Raw genomic sequence first — 16864 nt, forward strand, 5'->3', positions numbered from 1 at the left:
ATTTAAATGGGTACTATACTAAACGCGATTTTTGTAGTCGAAATTTTAGCACATTTAAAGATAAGTTTTCGAAAGGTTGGGCTATTCGGTGGAATCTCGGAAGAGAAGTACAATTTTAAGACTACGAATCTTCCCACCTTTTTGGTGAAGTCCGTAGGGCAGGTTAAAAAAAAATTAAAAATAAAAACCAGCGAAAAAAAAAAAAATTGATGGACGTTCCAGACTCACTCCCTGTGTTCCATGCGGCGTGCTAACATATTTTTGAAATAAGGGGATCTATTTTGACTCGCACTTCGGACTTCGCCAAAAAGGAGGGACATCTCGTCGTCTGGACATTTTCCTAAAATAAAAGTTACGTCACTCTTTGGAATCTCGAGCAAAAGCGGTCAATGTCCGTATGGTGCACCCAACCTTCCTTAGGAAATTATGTCATCATGTCTTACCTGTTGCTGTATGGATGGTTTCATTGTCTTCCAAGTCTTGTAAAACTTCACAATAGTATTTGGCTGTTGTCTGTATTGAGACGTCCATCTTTCCTGTGGAAAAAAAAGCAAACAGCGGTTTAACAGCATTATCCAAAGCGTTTTGTGACTTCCACAAAACATCGAAAAATACAGCGCAGTTATTCTCAACCAGTAAGTAAAGAGAGCAAAATACGTAGGGATACAGGCAGCCTTTTGTAGCTTATTTGTAGAAATAGTAGTTTTATTAGCTTATTATGAACCTTTCTCGGAAACTTACCACTTCCTCCAAATCTTTAGGACTAAAGGACACTTTAGATCGTCGGTTTGTTACTTCCGTCGAAGTCTCCTCAATCTGGTAAAAAGAAAGACAAAAATTTGATACCGATTCCTGCAATAAAATTGAAGAATAGGAAGATCTACCACAGTATTACCTTGTCAACGAGTTGCCTGAACTGCTTTCGATATTTTGGAACACTTGTTGTCTTGATAAACTTTCTTAACTGTGAAAGGATAGTAAATAGCGTTGTCATGGCCACACAAACCAGTGTTCAATATTATTTTCTTCGTTCTGTGATTGGCCCAGAAAACTCGCGCCACTTTTCCAACCAATCAGATGCAAACTAAAACCAACAACGACTTGGTCGCCCGCGTTTTCCCGCGCTTTAGGCAACGGGTTGTTTTTTAATTTGAGTTTTCATTCGCTCTTGAAGGCATTGCCCTTTGCTCCGATTGGTCGTTTTGATTGCTTTGGTTTGGTTTTATGACAATCGAAAAGCGCTCCATACAAACAAAATTGTGATTACTTACCCTCACTACAGCAGGGAGGGCAACTTCAGGGAAAGCTATAGAGTGAGCATGTATGGAAAAAAATTCTAACAGTAATTCAAAGATATGATCCATAACTGCATCCTGCAAAAAGAAAAGCCTGTGTGATTAAAGGGGACGGATACACGCACGGGTTGATCCATATGTATTTAATTATTAAGTGGGAGGGCCGAAGCGGAACATATTTGGCCCGACGTCATGACCCTTCCAGCCTGACCTGAATACGCATGCGCAGTGTACGGGAAGACGTTGACACCATTGGTCCGCGATCACGTGATACTGGGAGGTAAAAGTGACTCACTTGACCAAAAGTGACATGGTCAAATCTGATTCACTTAAAGTGTCGAGAGAATTGCTCTTGAGAAAGACACGTAACACCTCCATAGCGGACGATCCAGCCGAACTTGGTGTTGTAACGATGAACGCATCCTCATTTATCAACGCAACTTCAAGTTCTTCACCAACTTCTGGTTTAAACATTTACGCTCAGCTGAGCCCTACATTTTATCTGTGCCTCGTCATTTATGATGCGATTATCGCTCTGGCGACTACTCTGGGAAATTTTCTCCTGCTCGTTGTAATCTACCGCGATCCATTCCGTTGCTTGAGAACTCCGACAACTTTTCTGATCGCAAATCTCGGGGTGGCCGATTTCTTTGTTGGAGCTTTCATGGGATTCGGTCGTACGGTAGAAATGTATTTCCTCTACAAAGGACACCAAGAGCCACCTTATCTTAATATCTTCCAATATTTAATAGGTGCACTGGCCATGTTTGCGGCAGTTTGTTCAATAATGGCAATGTCTTGGGATCGCTTTGTAGCAGTAACAGACCACGTTAACTACAAGAACAGAATAACAGTGAAAAAAGTGAAGTTGTACATCCTATTGATTTGGCTAAATGCGTTATTTTTAGCAGTTTTACCCGCCGCTGGTGTCAGAAAAATAACTTTCCTTTACGCGTACACTTATTCGCATGTGTTTTTTCCTGCAATCGTCTTAACAGTGGCCTACGTTGTGGTTTTCAGGACGTTATCTCAAAAACTTCCACATTTTAACCGGCGAGTTTGTGCAGAAAACCCGACAAACGAAACGCGGAGAAATTTCTATCGAGAGAAAAAGCTGGTGTTAGCCATCTTTCTTGTGTTAGTTGTTTTTTACACTTGTTTTTTTCCGTATGTTGTCAAAGTACACTTGTGGTTTTTCTGTTCACGGTGCGAAACCTCCGCTGCTTTTATAACATATCACTTCATATCAAATGATATCTTATCACTCTCTTCGCTAGTAAATCCTTTTATCTATGCCTGGCGACTGCAAAGCTTTCGTAAAACGTTCCTTACAGTGTTGGGCTTTGGACAAAGCATCGAAGATGAACGACCTGTTTGAGAAGAAAACAGATTTCCGTGGATCGTGTGTTGAAAGAAAGAGAAAGGAAACGTTATAATATCACGTAATATCACAAATCCTTTATTGCAAACTTGAAAAAATATAACAAAAATGAAAAAAAAAACAGACTTCGTCAAGAATATAGCGCAAAACACAAATCTGAGTCCTGGTAAAATGTTGATCTCCAAACCTTTCTATGAGGTTTTAAGATTAAGTTTTACATTAAAAAAAGAGCTTTTGAACTACATAGAAATTTATATATAAATACACGCAACTGAAAATATTTTCTTCATGTCAAAAGTCTCACGAAATAATTACTTTGCGCTCTTTTACTTTTTAAAATGATTGCGCAAAACCAATATCTGTTCATACTGTATGATAATTTTTTCTCATTTTAATACGAGTTATATGCTCAAGCAATAAGTTTTAAAGTTGACAAATGCATGACCTTCCATTCTTTGTGAAAGAACTCCGTATATTTGAGCGTTCAGAAATGGGATTAGTGGAAAAAGAGGTTTTTTATTTCACGACCTATACAAAGCAGTGTTAAAATTGCCCGTGATCAAAACTTCAATTAAACGACTTATATCAGGTGTATTTGCTGAAAGGTCAGTTTGCTGACAGATCTTATTTATTGACCTGGTATAAAGAGTTTTTCCAGCCCGTTCATAAATGTCCTTGACATTAATTTCCTATCTCTGGAGTCGGTCATATTTGCACTCAGGCGATAGCAATTAAGGTTAAAAATAATAATTAGTAAAATCATTTCCACTGACGAGGGGCTAATATGGACATCTCCCATATTATGTTAAACAATCCGGTTCTGGATTGAAACACAAAATTAATAGATGACAAAGACTTGGACAAGCAAGGCTTCGTAAACAATTCCACATATTTAGGCAAGATTCAAGAAGCGCACGCAAGCAAGACTTGTGCATAAAAACCACATTTGGTTGGTAAAATGCTGTCGCAAAACTTAGCAACAATACGTGATTCCTGAGAAGAAAAGTAATTTGTTTTTCAGCGAAATCGCAGTGTTGTGGCTAGGAAACCAGGTCACCAAGAAAGATTTAACACAATCTAGAGGAGAATTTCAAAACAAACGAATATTAAGTAAGGTAAGCCGCGACGGGTGAAGATTACATGCGAAAAAAAAAATCGTAACCAGTGGCCCAAGCGATCGTATGGAAATGTCAGCTACTATAAACGTAGCGAAACATTGTCCAAAAAAAAAAAGGTAACAATTGCACCTGTTTTACGATCAAATGGATATCAGGTTTTATCAATGGGTGATCGCAGCGATCAGCAATCCCAAGAAGCATTGCAGTATCTCTTTAAGTTTCCCAAAACATGCACCACTAAAATAGGCCATTTCCAAATTACCTTTGGCCTCTTTTTCAAAACGGGGTCCGGTGTTCAACCATTCGTTTGACAAAGATAATTTGCACGTCAATGAAAACTTATAGTCCTATGAAAGAGTGAGCACCAGGACTCACTTTGAAAAAGAGGCCAAAGGCAATTCGGAAATGGGCTTTTGTTTAAGCTAGCGATTACAATCGCTGTGACCGCTTGATTGACACCTTTTCCATTTGGCTTACACATGGTAACGAGACTCCAACGGAGTCCTTCGCCTCAATCCTGGGTCTCCTATCGTTGTCCTTAAGCAGAGCTATTCCATATAAAATTATTAAGATGCTGTAGTTAGTTTCGGACAAAGGCACAATTTAATAACACTTCGTTTATGAGGATTCTTTTTCCCTTTTGTAATTATTTTTCATCAGTTTTTACTGAACTTTTACAAGCCATTATGTCGGTAAACCTACCGTTGGTAAACTTGTCAGAATCTCTTTTGATCGGAAAAACGCCGACAAAAGCGTTTAACCAAATAATTTTAGCTAAAAACACCATCAGGTCTTTTTTTGAAATGAAGGTGATGGAGAGCACGCGTTCCCCGCAACAAGCAGGTGAAATTCTCGTTACGGTACCCCTGCCCTTCAAGGATCAGAGATCAGCAAACAAACTACGCGAACAAGTTAGTGATCTTAGTCGGAAGATAAATACCGAAGTACATCCTGTCTTTACACTGAAGCCGCAAGATCAAAGATGAGCTTAAAGCTAAGGAACTTAAATCTCCAATTGACAACCAGCAAAACGTTGTATATCTCCTTAAGTGTGATCTGTGTGATACAGATTATGTCGGCTTTACAAGCCGACAACTACAGCAACGTGTGGAGGAACATAAACGATCGGTAATCGGCAACCATGTAAGAGAACATGGAATCGAACCATGTGAAATCGCAAATAACTTTAGGGTCCTGAGGAAATGCTCAAACAGGTTCGATTGTTTGATTTTCGAAATGTTTTTTTATTCGGGACCTTAAGCCAAAACTGAACAAACAGAGCAATTCTATTCGCGCGAAGCTGTTTGCTTAACACTTCATATTAATTAATTTTTATCTTTTTCACCGCTTATTTACACTTCATTTTTGCACTTTGTTATTAGTTAATTTTTAATTTAACAATTTCAATGGCAATATAGTACAAAATAAAGAGGAAAAAAAAAAGGAAAAAGAATGCCATAGGGATAGTCCATGAAAGAGTCAAAGATCCCATGCTCAGACAGACCACCCAGCTAAGGAAAAGATATACATAATAAATATACAAGGACAAAGAAGATATAAAAGTACAATTTAGCTCTATTGTTTATATGTAAATACTTAGCTTTTACCTCCGTTCCATTGAATCAGAAACCGTATAAATGCGGAAATTTAGGCATGAACTCTAACTTGAAACTTGAAAATGATCGTGGAGCAGTCGAAACGTCGTATATATTTTCTATCGCTCGTTTTTATCACTAAAGATTTTAGCTAAGTTATCCTATAAAAGCCCTTCATGTTAAGATATACTGAATTATTTCCTTTCATTTTTTTTTTTTTTTACCCATTCTACCCCATACCTGTAAACTAATGACAACTGTTCTTCGATATTTACTAGTTTGTGGGAATTATTGTGTTTTGGTAAATTATATCTTGGAGGTAGTTCTTAATAATTGCTAGGATATTGATTCCTTGTAGGAAATCTCTACTCGGTATTACCCTGGAAACTCTTTATTTTCTGGGGAATTCGTCAGTCTTATCGAAACGATTGCCAAATTATTGACCAAAAAAATTGTTCATCACGGGAAAAGGAAGTACCTGAAAGCATATTTACCAATTGAGGTGAAAAACATTTAAGATACGAAAGGTTGACTAATAAAATCTGTGAACAATCAAAGAGTTTACAACAAACAAAAGCGAAGGCGACTGATTAAATATCGTTCGTCTATCATGTTTTTGACAGTAAATATTCATACTGATATGCTAATTTTCTTTTCTTACGATCCTCTCAAAAGCTAAGGTTTCTCTGTGTTAAAACAGTCTCTCACTTCAATGAACTTTCGATAATTTCGTCTGAATATTACTTTAGCAAATCTTCCCCACGAAAAAGAAAAACAGAAGAGATATAAAACTTATCACTGAACTTCGAAAACTCGCAAAATGAAGAAGACGAGGAAAAATATGAGATGCAAACCGTGTTAAATTAAAGCTACTTTGTTTCATATATTAAGCAAACAACACGAAAATCGATGTACTACATATGCGATTTGAATAGCAGTGAAATAAAAGACTGTTAATCACCTTTGTGCAGATTTTTTCTCTGCAGAATAAAAGCCTACAAAGCAACACTTTGTGTTGCCTGTGCGTGCTCATTAATAGCATTTCTTCTGAAACCCAGCACTCTTAAAAACGTTTTTCGGAAACTTTGCAATCGGCAGGCATAGATTAAAGGGTCGATAACTGCGGACAGGGAGAAAATATCATTCGATATGAAGTGATATCTTAAAAACGCGGGAGCGCTATCGCACTGTGAACAGAAATACCAGACATGCACTTTCACAAAGAACGGGACAAAACACATATAAAATGTCACTAAAACAAGAAAGATGGCAAAAACCAGCTTTCTCTCGCGATGGAAATTTCTGGGCGTTTCAGTCGGCGGGTTTTCTGTACCAACTACGAGTTGCAGTTTGAACTGTCCAAGCTTATTAGATACCGTCTTGAAAACCACAACATAAGCGGCTGTTAAAATGATTCCAGGCACAAATATATGCGAGTAACAGTAGGCAAGGAGAAATTCGAGTTTTCTGACACCTACGGCGGGTAAAACTGCCAAAAATAACGCACTTAGCCAAATCAGTAGGATGTACAACTTCACTTTTTTCACTGTTATTCTGTTTTTGTAGTTGACGTGGTCTGTTACTGCCACAAAACGATCCCAAGACATTGCCATTATGGAACAAACTGCCGCAAACATGGCCAGTGCTCCTATTAAATATTGGAAGATATTAAGATAAGGTGGCTCTTGGTGTCCTTTGTAGAGGAAATACATTTCTACCGTACGACCGAACCCCCCAAAAGCTCCAACAAAGAAATCGGCCACCCCGAGATTTGCGATCAGAAATGTTGTCGGAGTTCTCAAGCAACGGAAAGGATCGCGGTAGATTACTACGAGCAGGAGAAAATTTCCCAGAGTAGTCGCCAGAGCGATAATTGCATCGTAAATGACGAGGCACAGATAAAATGTAGGGCTCAGCTGAGCGTAAATGTTTAAACCAGAAGTTGGTGCAGAACTTGTTGCTGTGTTGTCAAATGTGGTTGCAGTCATCCTTTTAAACAGTCTTGTTGGAACAAACTTTAAAGCTGAATTTTATCAGACCTTAATTAACGAACTTAGCGCGTCATTTTCATCGACGGCGCCTCTGTTTCAAGACGAAAAAGTACCGAGTGTGATATTAGCTTTAGAAATGTCCGGAAAGGCCTCCTGTGAAACTCTGGGAACTACCTTGATCTTGGGAAGGCTGCTTCATACTCTCTTTCATCGGAGACATAACTGGATAACTCACAGAGCATAATTCCATACACTTGAAGGCAAGAGTTCCATATAACCCCATACATTAATTATGCATAGAGTGTTGCAAAGAAACCTTTATATTTAGTCTTTATGAAATGAATGTATAATTTAACGTAAGGGGTTATATGGAACTCTTTCCCACTTGAATTCCAAGTCAGAACGTTACCGAAATTAGTAAAAGAAAGCAAAAATATTAAATATCGATGAAGAAAATTCAAAACTCGCGAGCACGGCCGTAGATGCTCGCAAAAATCGCTTCTCCTGCTTAAAGTTACAGAATCCTGATCTTGCAGAATCCTGCTCTTTTAAACGAAACGAAACATCGCATACAACTGAAGAGGTCTGTGGACGAAACTAGTTTTGTAGTACGCGTGTTTTAAAGTGCGTTGAAAGTTAATTTTAATGAGGTTTTGTTTTTAATAAGGAAATAATTTCTGTGACACGTATAACATAAGGAACAACGCTTCTGAAAAGCGTTCTGTTTTTAACTAAATTTTCATCTTTTATCAACTCGGCTAACCTTAATAAACATACGATCCTTCTAAATGGTACCAGAAAAAGCAAATGATATCGTAAATCGGCCGTTATTTTGAAGGCTGAATCATGGCCAATTAAGTATTGGAGGTGGCTTATCGATTTTCCTTCAACAGAATTAAATGAAAGCTAACAGTACGACAGTGTCCAGTTCGAATCGTATAAAGCAGAGCTCTAGTCCTGACCTTTAATAAATACTTTATGTCCAATCTTGTGTCTGGTTCACTATTTCTTTTTCCAACTATTTCTTTTTCCAACTATTTGTTTTTGTTTGTTTTTTTTTTTATTACGAACCCAGAAGAATATCATTACGAACCCAGAAGAATATCATTACGAACCCAGAAGAATATCATTACCAACGAAGTGTCACGGAAACCTGTCAAAATCCTGGGGGCTATCTGCACTGGAGTGGACTTCGATCTCAGAGGACTGGAGCAGAAGAAACTCCTGTTCACTTTATGCGACAAACAGGTATATAGATGAAAGGGCCTCTCTTTTAACAAAACGTGACGTATAAAGGCTGGTTTTCCCTCTAGCGAAAAATGCTGTTCTTTGCTGCAAAGTGTTGGTGAGCTGAGGAGTCTATTAAGAAATTCATCTTTACTCCGATCCGAAAGGTTACAACAGCGACAAAAGAACGAACAACGAAACTGCGAGGTTAATAGTTAGATGATGCGATAGGAGAGCACGTGTAATTCCCTAGAGAGTGTCACATGATCTTCATGATCTTATCCAACGAATCACATTACATGATTATTATTTCTCCAACAGAGTCAGCCCACTATGGGAGAGATGGGAGGTACAATGTTTACTTCGTGACGTTTCGATAATTTATCGAAGTTTTGCTGGAGTAAAACCACCTTTAGCTTGAACGTGACAGCAACAAACAAAAGGTTTGGCTCAGGACGAAGACGATGAAACAGATTGTAATTGACGACTTTAGATTTCTTCACGACGAAGAGACAGTGTCAAAGGGGTGCAGCCATGCACGAACTATGGAACAATGTTACCTTTAATTTTTTACATATGTATCGTTTCCTGGTTTTTTTTTTTATGTCAATATTGTAACTAAAACTTGAGTGCTAAATAAAGTAAAGTTGAAGTTGAAGTACTGACAGTCTGAGGTGAGATTAGACTTGTCTAACAGTACCTGATAAGGCTTGGTCCCCAACTGCTGTTTAGAAACCTTCAGTATACAAGAAAACTCTGTTGGCTTTGCTGTAGACATTTTGACTTTCTTGTTCAATTCGACTGACTCCAAGATCTGATACAAACCAAAAAAAAAAAAAAAGTGGTTACTTTAGTGTAATTACCACATTAACCGCTACTGCTGTCTGGCTTTTAGTTTCTCCTTACAGCACCCCCCTCGAATCAAATGTATAGGTCACCAGAACAAAGGAAATGATCACCATTTTAAGAAAGTTCCGACTGTCAAACAATTGTCAAAAACACGGAAATTTAAAGAAAAAAGAGTGGAGAATTACGTTGTGAAGGGTTGGGGTGAGACAAAAAATCTGCGACAACATTTTAAATATTCAACTGAGTTTTCGGAAAGGTGATAATCAAAACATTAGCGGTTGTAGCGAGTTCCCTGTGGCCTAACAATTTCGTTTTAGTAGCAATAGAAAATATTTCCCCACCCCTCCCCTTCCTTATGACTACCGTTCACCCCCTTGGTATAAACTTATTTCTCTCCCCTAGTCCCCAGCCTTCCCCTGCCCTAAAAACCAAACATGGAAGCTACAATTTTCACTAGGGCAAGATTGAGCACTCACACGCCAAAATTACGCTTGGCTACTAAAAATTTGAAGGATTTCTACCAAGTACAAGTTCATGGCTTTCTCTGCCATTTTGAGCTTGCTTGACAGTTCCTTTTCTTCTTTCTTTTTTTTTCCTTTTTCACTCTTTCCTTTTTTTCTCTTCCATTTTTTGTGCAGCCTTTACGTTACGTCCGCTGATTACACAAATGCAACGCGACCCTATGTAAGCTTAGACTTACCTCTAACAAAAATGGTGCAACTGGTATGTAAGTATCTGTGGCCTGTGATAGAAGGTTCAAAGAACGAACACAGTGAAATCTCAGAGGATAAAACCTTGCCGCAGGAATGAGTCTACAAAAGAACAGAATATATATAAAATACTGATGCTTAAGTCACTGGTGACCAGTATCTGTTACAATGCCACGATAAATTTCTTTCTTTCAGAACTCCAGATAACGGACACGAGTAACTAAAATCGGACACTAGCGTCTAAAACCAGACAACACTGTCCAAATTGGAACAATAGTGTCTTAATACAAATGCTAGTGTCTAAAATTGGACACTTGTCTTTAAAGTTTGACACTAGTGTCCAAGAAAACATCGGATACTAGCGTCTAAAATTGGACACTAGTGTCAAAACCAGACACTAGTGTCAAAACCAGACACTAGTGTCTAAAATCGGACACTGGGGTCCAAAAAGTGGTAATCTGACACTAGTCTAGAGCGGTCATCAGTGAAGAGCGTCTTACGGTTTAGCTATCTGTTACAATGCCACGATAAATTTATTTCTTTCAGAACTCCAGATAACGGACACGAGTAACTAAAATCGGACACTAGCGTCTAAAACCAGACAACACTGTCCAAATTGGAACAATAGTGTCTTAATACAAATGCTAGTGTCTAAAATTGGACACTTGTCTTTAAAGTTTGACACTAGTGTCCAAGAAAACATCGGATACTAGCGTCTAAAATTGGACACTAGTGTCAAAACCAGACACTAGTGTCTAAAATCGGACACTGGGGTCCAAAAAGTGGTAATCTGACACTAGTCTAAAGCGATCATCAGTGAAGAGCGTCTTACGGTTTAGCTATAATTAAGATGTAAGATGTTAGCGGCAGATACTAGTTAACTCTTCCGAAAACATATGCCAACCGCTCAACTTTAGGAAATACTTGTACAGCGCTGTAGATTCTGCTCTGTATCGCGTTGATCTGAATGAAATGTAAATCAGGTAAATTCGATGTCGTCTTGACAGTCTATTTACGCAGTAGCAGGCCAAAATGTTTAATATTTGCGCAGCGATCGAGCAATGAAGACATCGATGGCGAAGACTACAACCAACACGAAGGAGGAACAAAATATATATTTCTGACTCAGCTGCTTACTTGATTGCTCCAATGACTGTTTGTACTAAAGGATAAATAAGTGGTTCGAGTACTCCACTGCTCTTCACTTCGCTTAGAACACGACACCAAAGATGAAGACAGTGAACATATTGCCAATTATACACTGACTGGTATGAATCCTACGAGATAAATATAAACAAAAAATAAAGACTGGGTTTTAAAGGGCATGTAAGCGGTGGAACAGAAATATTGCAAAAACACGAATTGCACAGTAAAATTGGTATGGCAGCTCGTCTGCTTAATCCTTAATATTACTGTAGCTTTTGCTGAGGAAAACTTCAACATCACCAAATTGAGGGTTATCAAAAAAAAGCTTAGAGATTCTGAGGAAGGAAAACATAATTCCGTACCTTCTTTTTCTGCAGAATGGCATTCCTGAGATGAATAGCAAGCTGCCTGATGTACACAAATCCATACTGATAGCAAAGATGTTCATCCAAACTAAATATCTCCACAAGCGAATTCTGCATAAACGTGATGACGGGCTTGGTCTTGGGCGACATAAATTTTGCATTCTTCACAAAATTCATATACAGTTGCTGAAAGAGTAAAGTGAGGAACCTGGCATCAGACGAAAAACGTTTTGGGGAAGAACCATAATAATCCTCTATCATTACTTTTCAGCTTCAAACGAAGGCATTAAAAAAAATTTACAGCCCATAGTTTGAATTAAGGAATACCGTAGATCTTAGCATGCTCCAGGCCTTCAGTTTATGAAATGGAGCGTAAACACAATGATACCGACCAAAAAGAATCCTGTGAGGGATTTCTGTTTTCGTAATTGATCTCACGCAATGGTCTCCGAAGCTTAAGTACAAAAAAAAAACCCCATACGATTTTGAAAACCAACCCCTCAGATTTCAAACTGTGCAGAAAATTCATTTGTGCGGTCAGACTTGATACCCGATTGGCTTTCTCAAAGAAACATCGTCCGTTTCAAATTGTCGCGATTCAGTCGGTTTACGATTAGATCAAGCTAAAACGGAAACAGTTCTTACGGAAGGAGCATTTCGTAACCTTTCCGTTTTTATATAGTGATCATGCTTTAAATTCCGCGTCAACAATATTTTTCGCAAAGGTCTTATCTACCGCATCCCTAATGTCTGTGATTAAAATCAAAACTTTTAAGCACAAGTGACCTAATCAGTAAAAGACACACCTTAACAGTAAACTCCAGGAGTGAAAAAGGCATCATGGTGGAAACATTTCTGATTCCAAGAAAAGCGAGGACTCTGACGTGTTCTTCACCACCACTCCACATCCTAACAAGACGCTGAAATAAAACATTTTTGAGCAGTTTTGAATTAAGTTTCCACATCAATGTTGGTTTTGCTTCAGTACGCTCTTGAAAGCTTATCCCCGATAACACGGTTAGAGTTGTAATCCAAATTCCCGTATGCCGCCCAAATGCCACACACAATCAACTTTCTAAAAGCTATGGCCACTGCAGCTGATTGATGTTGAAAAGTCAAAACTTAAAGGGCCGGTCATTTTAACATAGTTTTGCGGCTGTTTCACATAAGCCGCGTCGTAAACAGTCTTCAGTTTAGCTGAACCTTCTATCTGAGTGTCAAGGAGTGTCACGGAGAACAAATATTCCCTTTCTTGCTTTAGTATTCGGGATTCTGCTAACAACTCAATTGATTTAAAACTCAAAGAAGCTTTTTATATAAATAAGATCAAACCTGAACTTAACAAACAATTAAAGCATTATAACACTTTTCTAGCGTTTTAGTTCACACCTTTGATGTTTGGTGTCACGTTGTAATTAGTACCCGCTTTTGTATTACATCATACTGTAAATATTTTATTCATCTACTTGTCTGTTATATAATTACTCACGTTCTGTTACTCATTGATTGAAGATGGCATAAGTATGCCGAAACATGTCTCTCAAAAAAGTTGTCTATTTCTTACAATATAGTGTACGTTGTAATGAAGATCTCACACAAAACAAGTGGCGCTCATGACAAATGTTATGCCCTTGCATGACTGATTTAATTATGATAACTGTTATAACTCTGGAGACAATAATTTGCCTTGCCATGACTGCAGTATTACCTTTATAAATGCCTTGGCCACTTTGGGAAAACAGGCATAATACGGTGTTAACTGTTGTGCATGGCGCAGAATTACGCACAACATGGATGGCTCTGTGAGGGTCCGCAGCAACTATCGAAATAATAATAAAAAAAAACAAAAACAAAAACAAAAACAAGAAATTGTTGAGAACTGAGAAGACTCAAACATGATTATCTAGAATATCATTGGAGGATAAGGTTACTTACTTGTAGAACATCACTAAGGTAATGTTTTAGAGGTGTTTTCACGTGGGACCACCTTGTGTGTGAAGAGGGCAGAACTCTGCAGTGTAAAAACCAGATGGAAGTGATTTATCTATCTTGGAATGAGTTAGTCAGTAAGCTATAGACTGACTGACTTACTATTTAACAAAGGGACTGGCTGACTGACTGATCTACTAACTGAATGACTGACCAACTCATTTGCTCGCTTGCTCACTAACTGACTCACTGACTGGCAGGATGGCAAGCTGACTGACTAAAAGTTTGATACACTGACTATTAGACGGACAGACAGATAGATGGTGGACAAATTCCCTCATCTAAAGACTAGCTTCCAACTTGAATAAACTAGAATGGAGGATGAAAAATCTGAAATGTTATATTCTGGGTATATCTACTGCTTCAGCTCTTTACAAACCTCTTTCCATGTCTATTGTGTGTCCCTCCAACAAAGTGAAACAACACTGAGTAAGCATGTTTCAAACATAGCTGAACAATAGCATTAAACACTGAAAAAGAAATCAATAAAAATACATACATGACCAAATTGAATTTACACTCTGACCTGACCAACAAATGGCCAGCAGGATTAGGCAGATGACTGAGAGGTTGGACTTAAAGCCATTTTTAGGCAACAGTTCTGTGTTCTTGGGAGAGACAATTTCATCACAGTCCCTCTCTCTACCCAAGAGTATACTAATGACCAACAAAACTATCATAGAAAACTTGAAAAACTGTTTAAGGGCCCCCTATTTTGTACTGAAATCCCCTCAAGGAATAGAGACTTTTGTTCTACGTGACAAGAATATCAAGATACAGGTAAGCTTTGACAGTTATGAGTCACTACATGTAGGTTGGTAGACCTAAGCCCTTTGCCTCTTCAAAAAATCATGAGATGTTATAAAAAAACTTAGTACCTGTATCTCCTTCTACTTTGAATTTCAAGGGTGTCTGTATTTTGTTGTCATCAACAGTACCAAGAGCCCCTTGAACAGCAGAACGGAATGCTTGCAGAGCTTTTTTCAGAGCATGAAGTGAATTTTTCTAAAAGCAAGTAACAGGAGTTCATTAAAACACCAACCACAGCAGATTTAGCTAAAATTCACTCTTCATTGATAAATCAATTCATCTACAAAAACATTTACAAGTTTATTGAGTTCACAGTAAGAGATTGGTCACCTTCTGATCATTTTTATTGACTTCTTGCTGAACATCACATTTCATTTTTTTTGTCATATCTTTGGATAGAGGTTGAATTTGATTATGGAAAGCCAGTACATTATGTAATACCAAACACTTTGCTAGAAGTTAATCAACATAGGTCTCTTTCTGGTAAAATTGCATGTTATCAGTGGTTTTTATCAGTGATTCAATGCGTACTATAGGAACTGAACAAAGAGAGAATTAGGTAAAGTTAACCCTTAAACCTCTAATAGAAGCTACTGTAGCTTCTAAATTCTCTTTACAGTAACACCCTGGCATCAAATATAAAAGTCTTAAGGATAAAGGAAATGATCACCAATTTAAGGAACGCTCTATTGCCAAAAATTTTCCCTTCTCACTGCCATAGGAAATGGAAAGAGAACAGTTTGTAGAATGTGTGAATACTAATGTTTAGGCCCTGGTTGATCGAAGGGCGGATAGCGCTATACACTGGATAAATCTCTATCTGGTGGATAGCGCAGTACGTTTTTGTAACACTTATCCGCTGGATAGCGATTTATCCGTTGGATAACGTTATCCCCTCTTTGAACAACGCAGCCAGGTGTACATGGTTAACCACAGATACATTAAGCAAAAGCACCTCCAATCCTGTTCGCCACCCTTTGATCATGTCCAAAGTAACTTTTTGGCCTTCATCTGCTGCATCTTTTTCTTCATTTCCATCCAGGTAATTGTTTTCTTCATTACCAGATTCATCTCTCTTTGTTTCAGTCTGCAAGGGTCAAAATAAAATTATGTGAACTCCCTATCTGACTTAAGTAGGTTAGGCTTGTTAATGTATTTCAAAATTAACACTGATACACCTTACTTAATAGAGCAGGATCTCAAAGAGCTGAGACTAAGATTATCTTGTGTGTGTGTGCATGTGTGTGTGTGCATGTGTGTGTGTGTGCGTGTGTGTGTGTGTGTGTGTGTGTGTGTGTGTGTGTGTGTGTGTGCATGTGTGGATGGTCAAGGTTACCTAGGCTATTTAATTCTTTTTGCAACAAGAATTACACCATAATCAAAAAATATCTCTAAGCAGTACATGTGGTATATCCCTGTCACATTAATCTGGATGTAAGCATATATTTAACCATTTTGGAGTTGAAGCAACTTTCGCAAAGTCCATTAAAAAAAGCATTTAGACATACAGTGACAATAACAACAAAGAGTTCGGCAAGAGTACCATATAACCCCATACATTAATTATGCATTCAGACTAGTACACTTTGTTTTTAAAGTTTTGTCATGAATGACAAAGAAGTGGAATGCAAAATTAATGTAAGGGGTTATATGATACTCTTTCCTAGAGTTCCCCTACTTCACTCTTTTCTTCGTAATCATCACTCTCTTCTTCAGTTTTGTCATCATCCTCATAATCAGAGTTGTGGTCATCATCATCATAATTGTAGTCATCGCCATCATTATCTCCTTCATCCATTTCTGAGCCAGTGTCTGAGTCATTAAATTCCAACAACTCCTTATCATTTTCTTTCAAAAATTTGTAGAACTCAGGATCCTTTTCTTGTAACTTCTCCAACTGTTTCTTGTGGTCAGCACTTTTAGATTTTCTGTTAAGATTTCAGTATAAAGTAAGCGTGTAAATGATTAAGTCCCTGTTATCTTCATAATGGATGAAACATCCTCTCATAAAAGTATCGCGTGAGCCTGATGTTTATATTTTATATCTACAGTTTAAAAAGTAAAACACATCCAACGATTACTTTTTGGGTAAACGAGCACCATTTTGAGGAACTTTTTCAAGAGGAGAACTTGAAGTAATGTTCTCCAAGCTTTCTTCGTCACTGAGGTCTGAATCTAAGCCATGCATCATAAATTCTTCCGCGTCCATATCGCACAATCTCCTATAAAAAATGGGCCATCGTTTAGATCTCAGAAGTTAATCTTTCTCTAAATGACGCAAATAAAGTTCAAGTTACCCTCACCGCTTAGCGTCCGCCATGTTGTGATTCGAGCCACGTGTGCTGTTGTAACGGAAGTATGTACACTCCATGTTGTATTATATGACCA

The 16864-nt window shown here is 38.0% G+C and overlaps 3 protein-coding genes across 4 annotated transcripts in view; 1 reads left to right on the forward strand and 2 right to left on the reverse strand.

Annotated features, from left to right (window-relative positions):
• LOC111346033 (nucleolar complex protein 2 homolog) overlaps window positions 1–16833 on the reverse strand; it is an 18751-nt gene extending 1918 nt beyond the window's left edge. The window contains exons 1-17 of one of the 2 annotated variants that reach the window (XM_088730306.1): window positions 16780–16833; window positions 16558–16698; window positions 16155–16404; window positions 15432–15563; window positions 14545–14671; window positions 14046–14136; window positions 13613–13688; window positions 13386–13496; window positions 12484–12597; window positions 11675–11863; window positions 11304–11443; window positions 10157–10268; window positions 9308–9421; window positions 1272–1373; window positions 896–964; window positions 742–816; window positions 444–536 (exon numbers count right to left, since the gene is read on the reverse strand). In XM_088730306.1, coding sequence (XP_088586432.1) covers window positions 444–536; window positions 742–816; window positions 896–964; window positions 1272–1373; window positions 9308–9421; window positions 10157–10268; window positions 11304–11443; window positions 11675–11863; window positions 12484–12597; window positions 13386–13496; window positions 13613–13688; window positions 14046–14136; window positions 14545–14671; window positions 15432–15563; window positions 16155–16404; window positions 16558–16698; window positions 16780–16796 — 1953 coding nt within the window. In that variant the 5' untranslated portion in view covers window positions 16797–16833. Of the gene's footprint in view, window positions 1–443; window positions 537–741; window positions 817–895; window positions 965–1271; window positions 1374–9307; window positions 9422–10156; window positions 10269–11303; window positions 11444–11674; window positions 11864–12483; window positions 12598–13385; window positions 13497–13612; window positions 13689–14045; window positions 14137–14544; window positions 14672–15431; window positions 15564–16154; window positions 16405–16557; window positions 16699–16773 lie in introns of both variants that reach the window. The other variant, XM_088730307.1, reaches the window with a different exon arrangement.
• On the forward strand, window positions 1643–2673 carry LOC148724375 (adenosine receptor A3-like). The gene has a single exon (XM_088730311.1). It carries the CDS (start codon window positions 1708–1710, stop codon window positions 2671–2673), a length of 966 nt encoding a protein of 321 aa, XP_088586437.1. The 5' UTR covers window positions 1643–1707.
• LOC148724376 (adenosine receptor A3-like) lies at window positions 2726–8507 on the reverse strand. Its single transcript, XM_088730310.1, has one exon. It carries the CDS (start codon window positions 7375–7377, stop codon window positions 6385–6387), a length of 993 nt encoding a protein of 330 aa, XP_088586436.1. The 5' UTR covers window positions 7378–8507; the 3' UTR covers window positions 2726–6384.
• Window positions 16834–16864: the final 31 nt, after the last annotated feature.

This window comes from Stylophora pistillata, chromosome 8 (genome assembly GCF_964205215.1).
Source record: "Stylophora pistillata chromosome 8, jaStyPist1.2, whole genome shotgun sequence".
In the NCBI taxonomy this organism is placed as follows: domain Eukaryota; kingdom Metazoa; phylum Cnidaria; class Anthozoa; order Scleractinia; family Pocilloporidae; genus Stylophora; species Stylophora pistillata.

Excerpts from the sequence above, each read along its gene's own strand:
- LOC148724375 (XM_088730311.1), top strand. The coding sequence starts at position 1,708 with ATGAACGCATCCTCATTTATCAACGCAACTTCAAGTTCTTCACCAACT.
- LOC148724376 (XM_088730310.1), bottom strand. The coding sequence starts at position 7,377 with ATGACTGCAACCACATTTGACAACACAGCAACAAGTTCTGCACCAACT.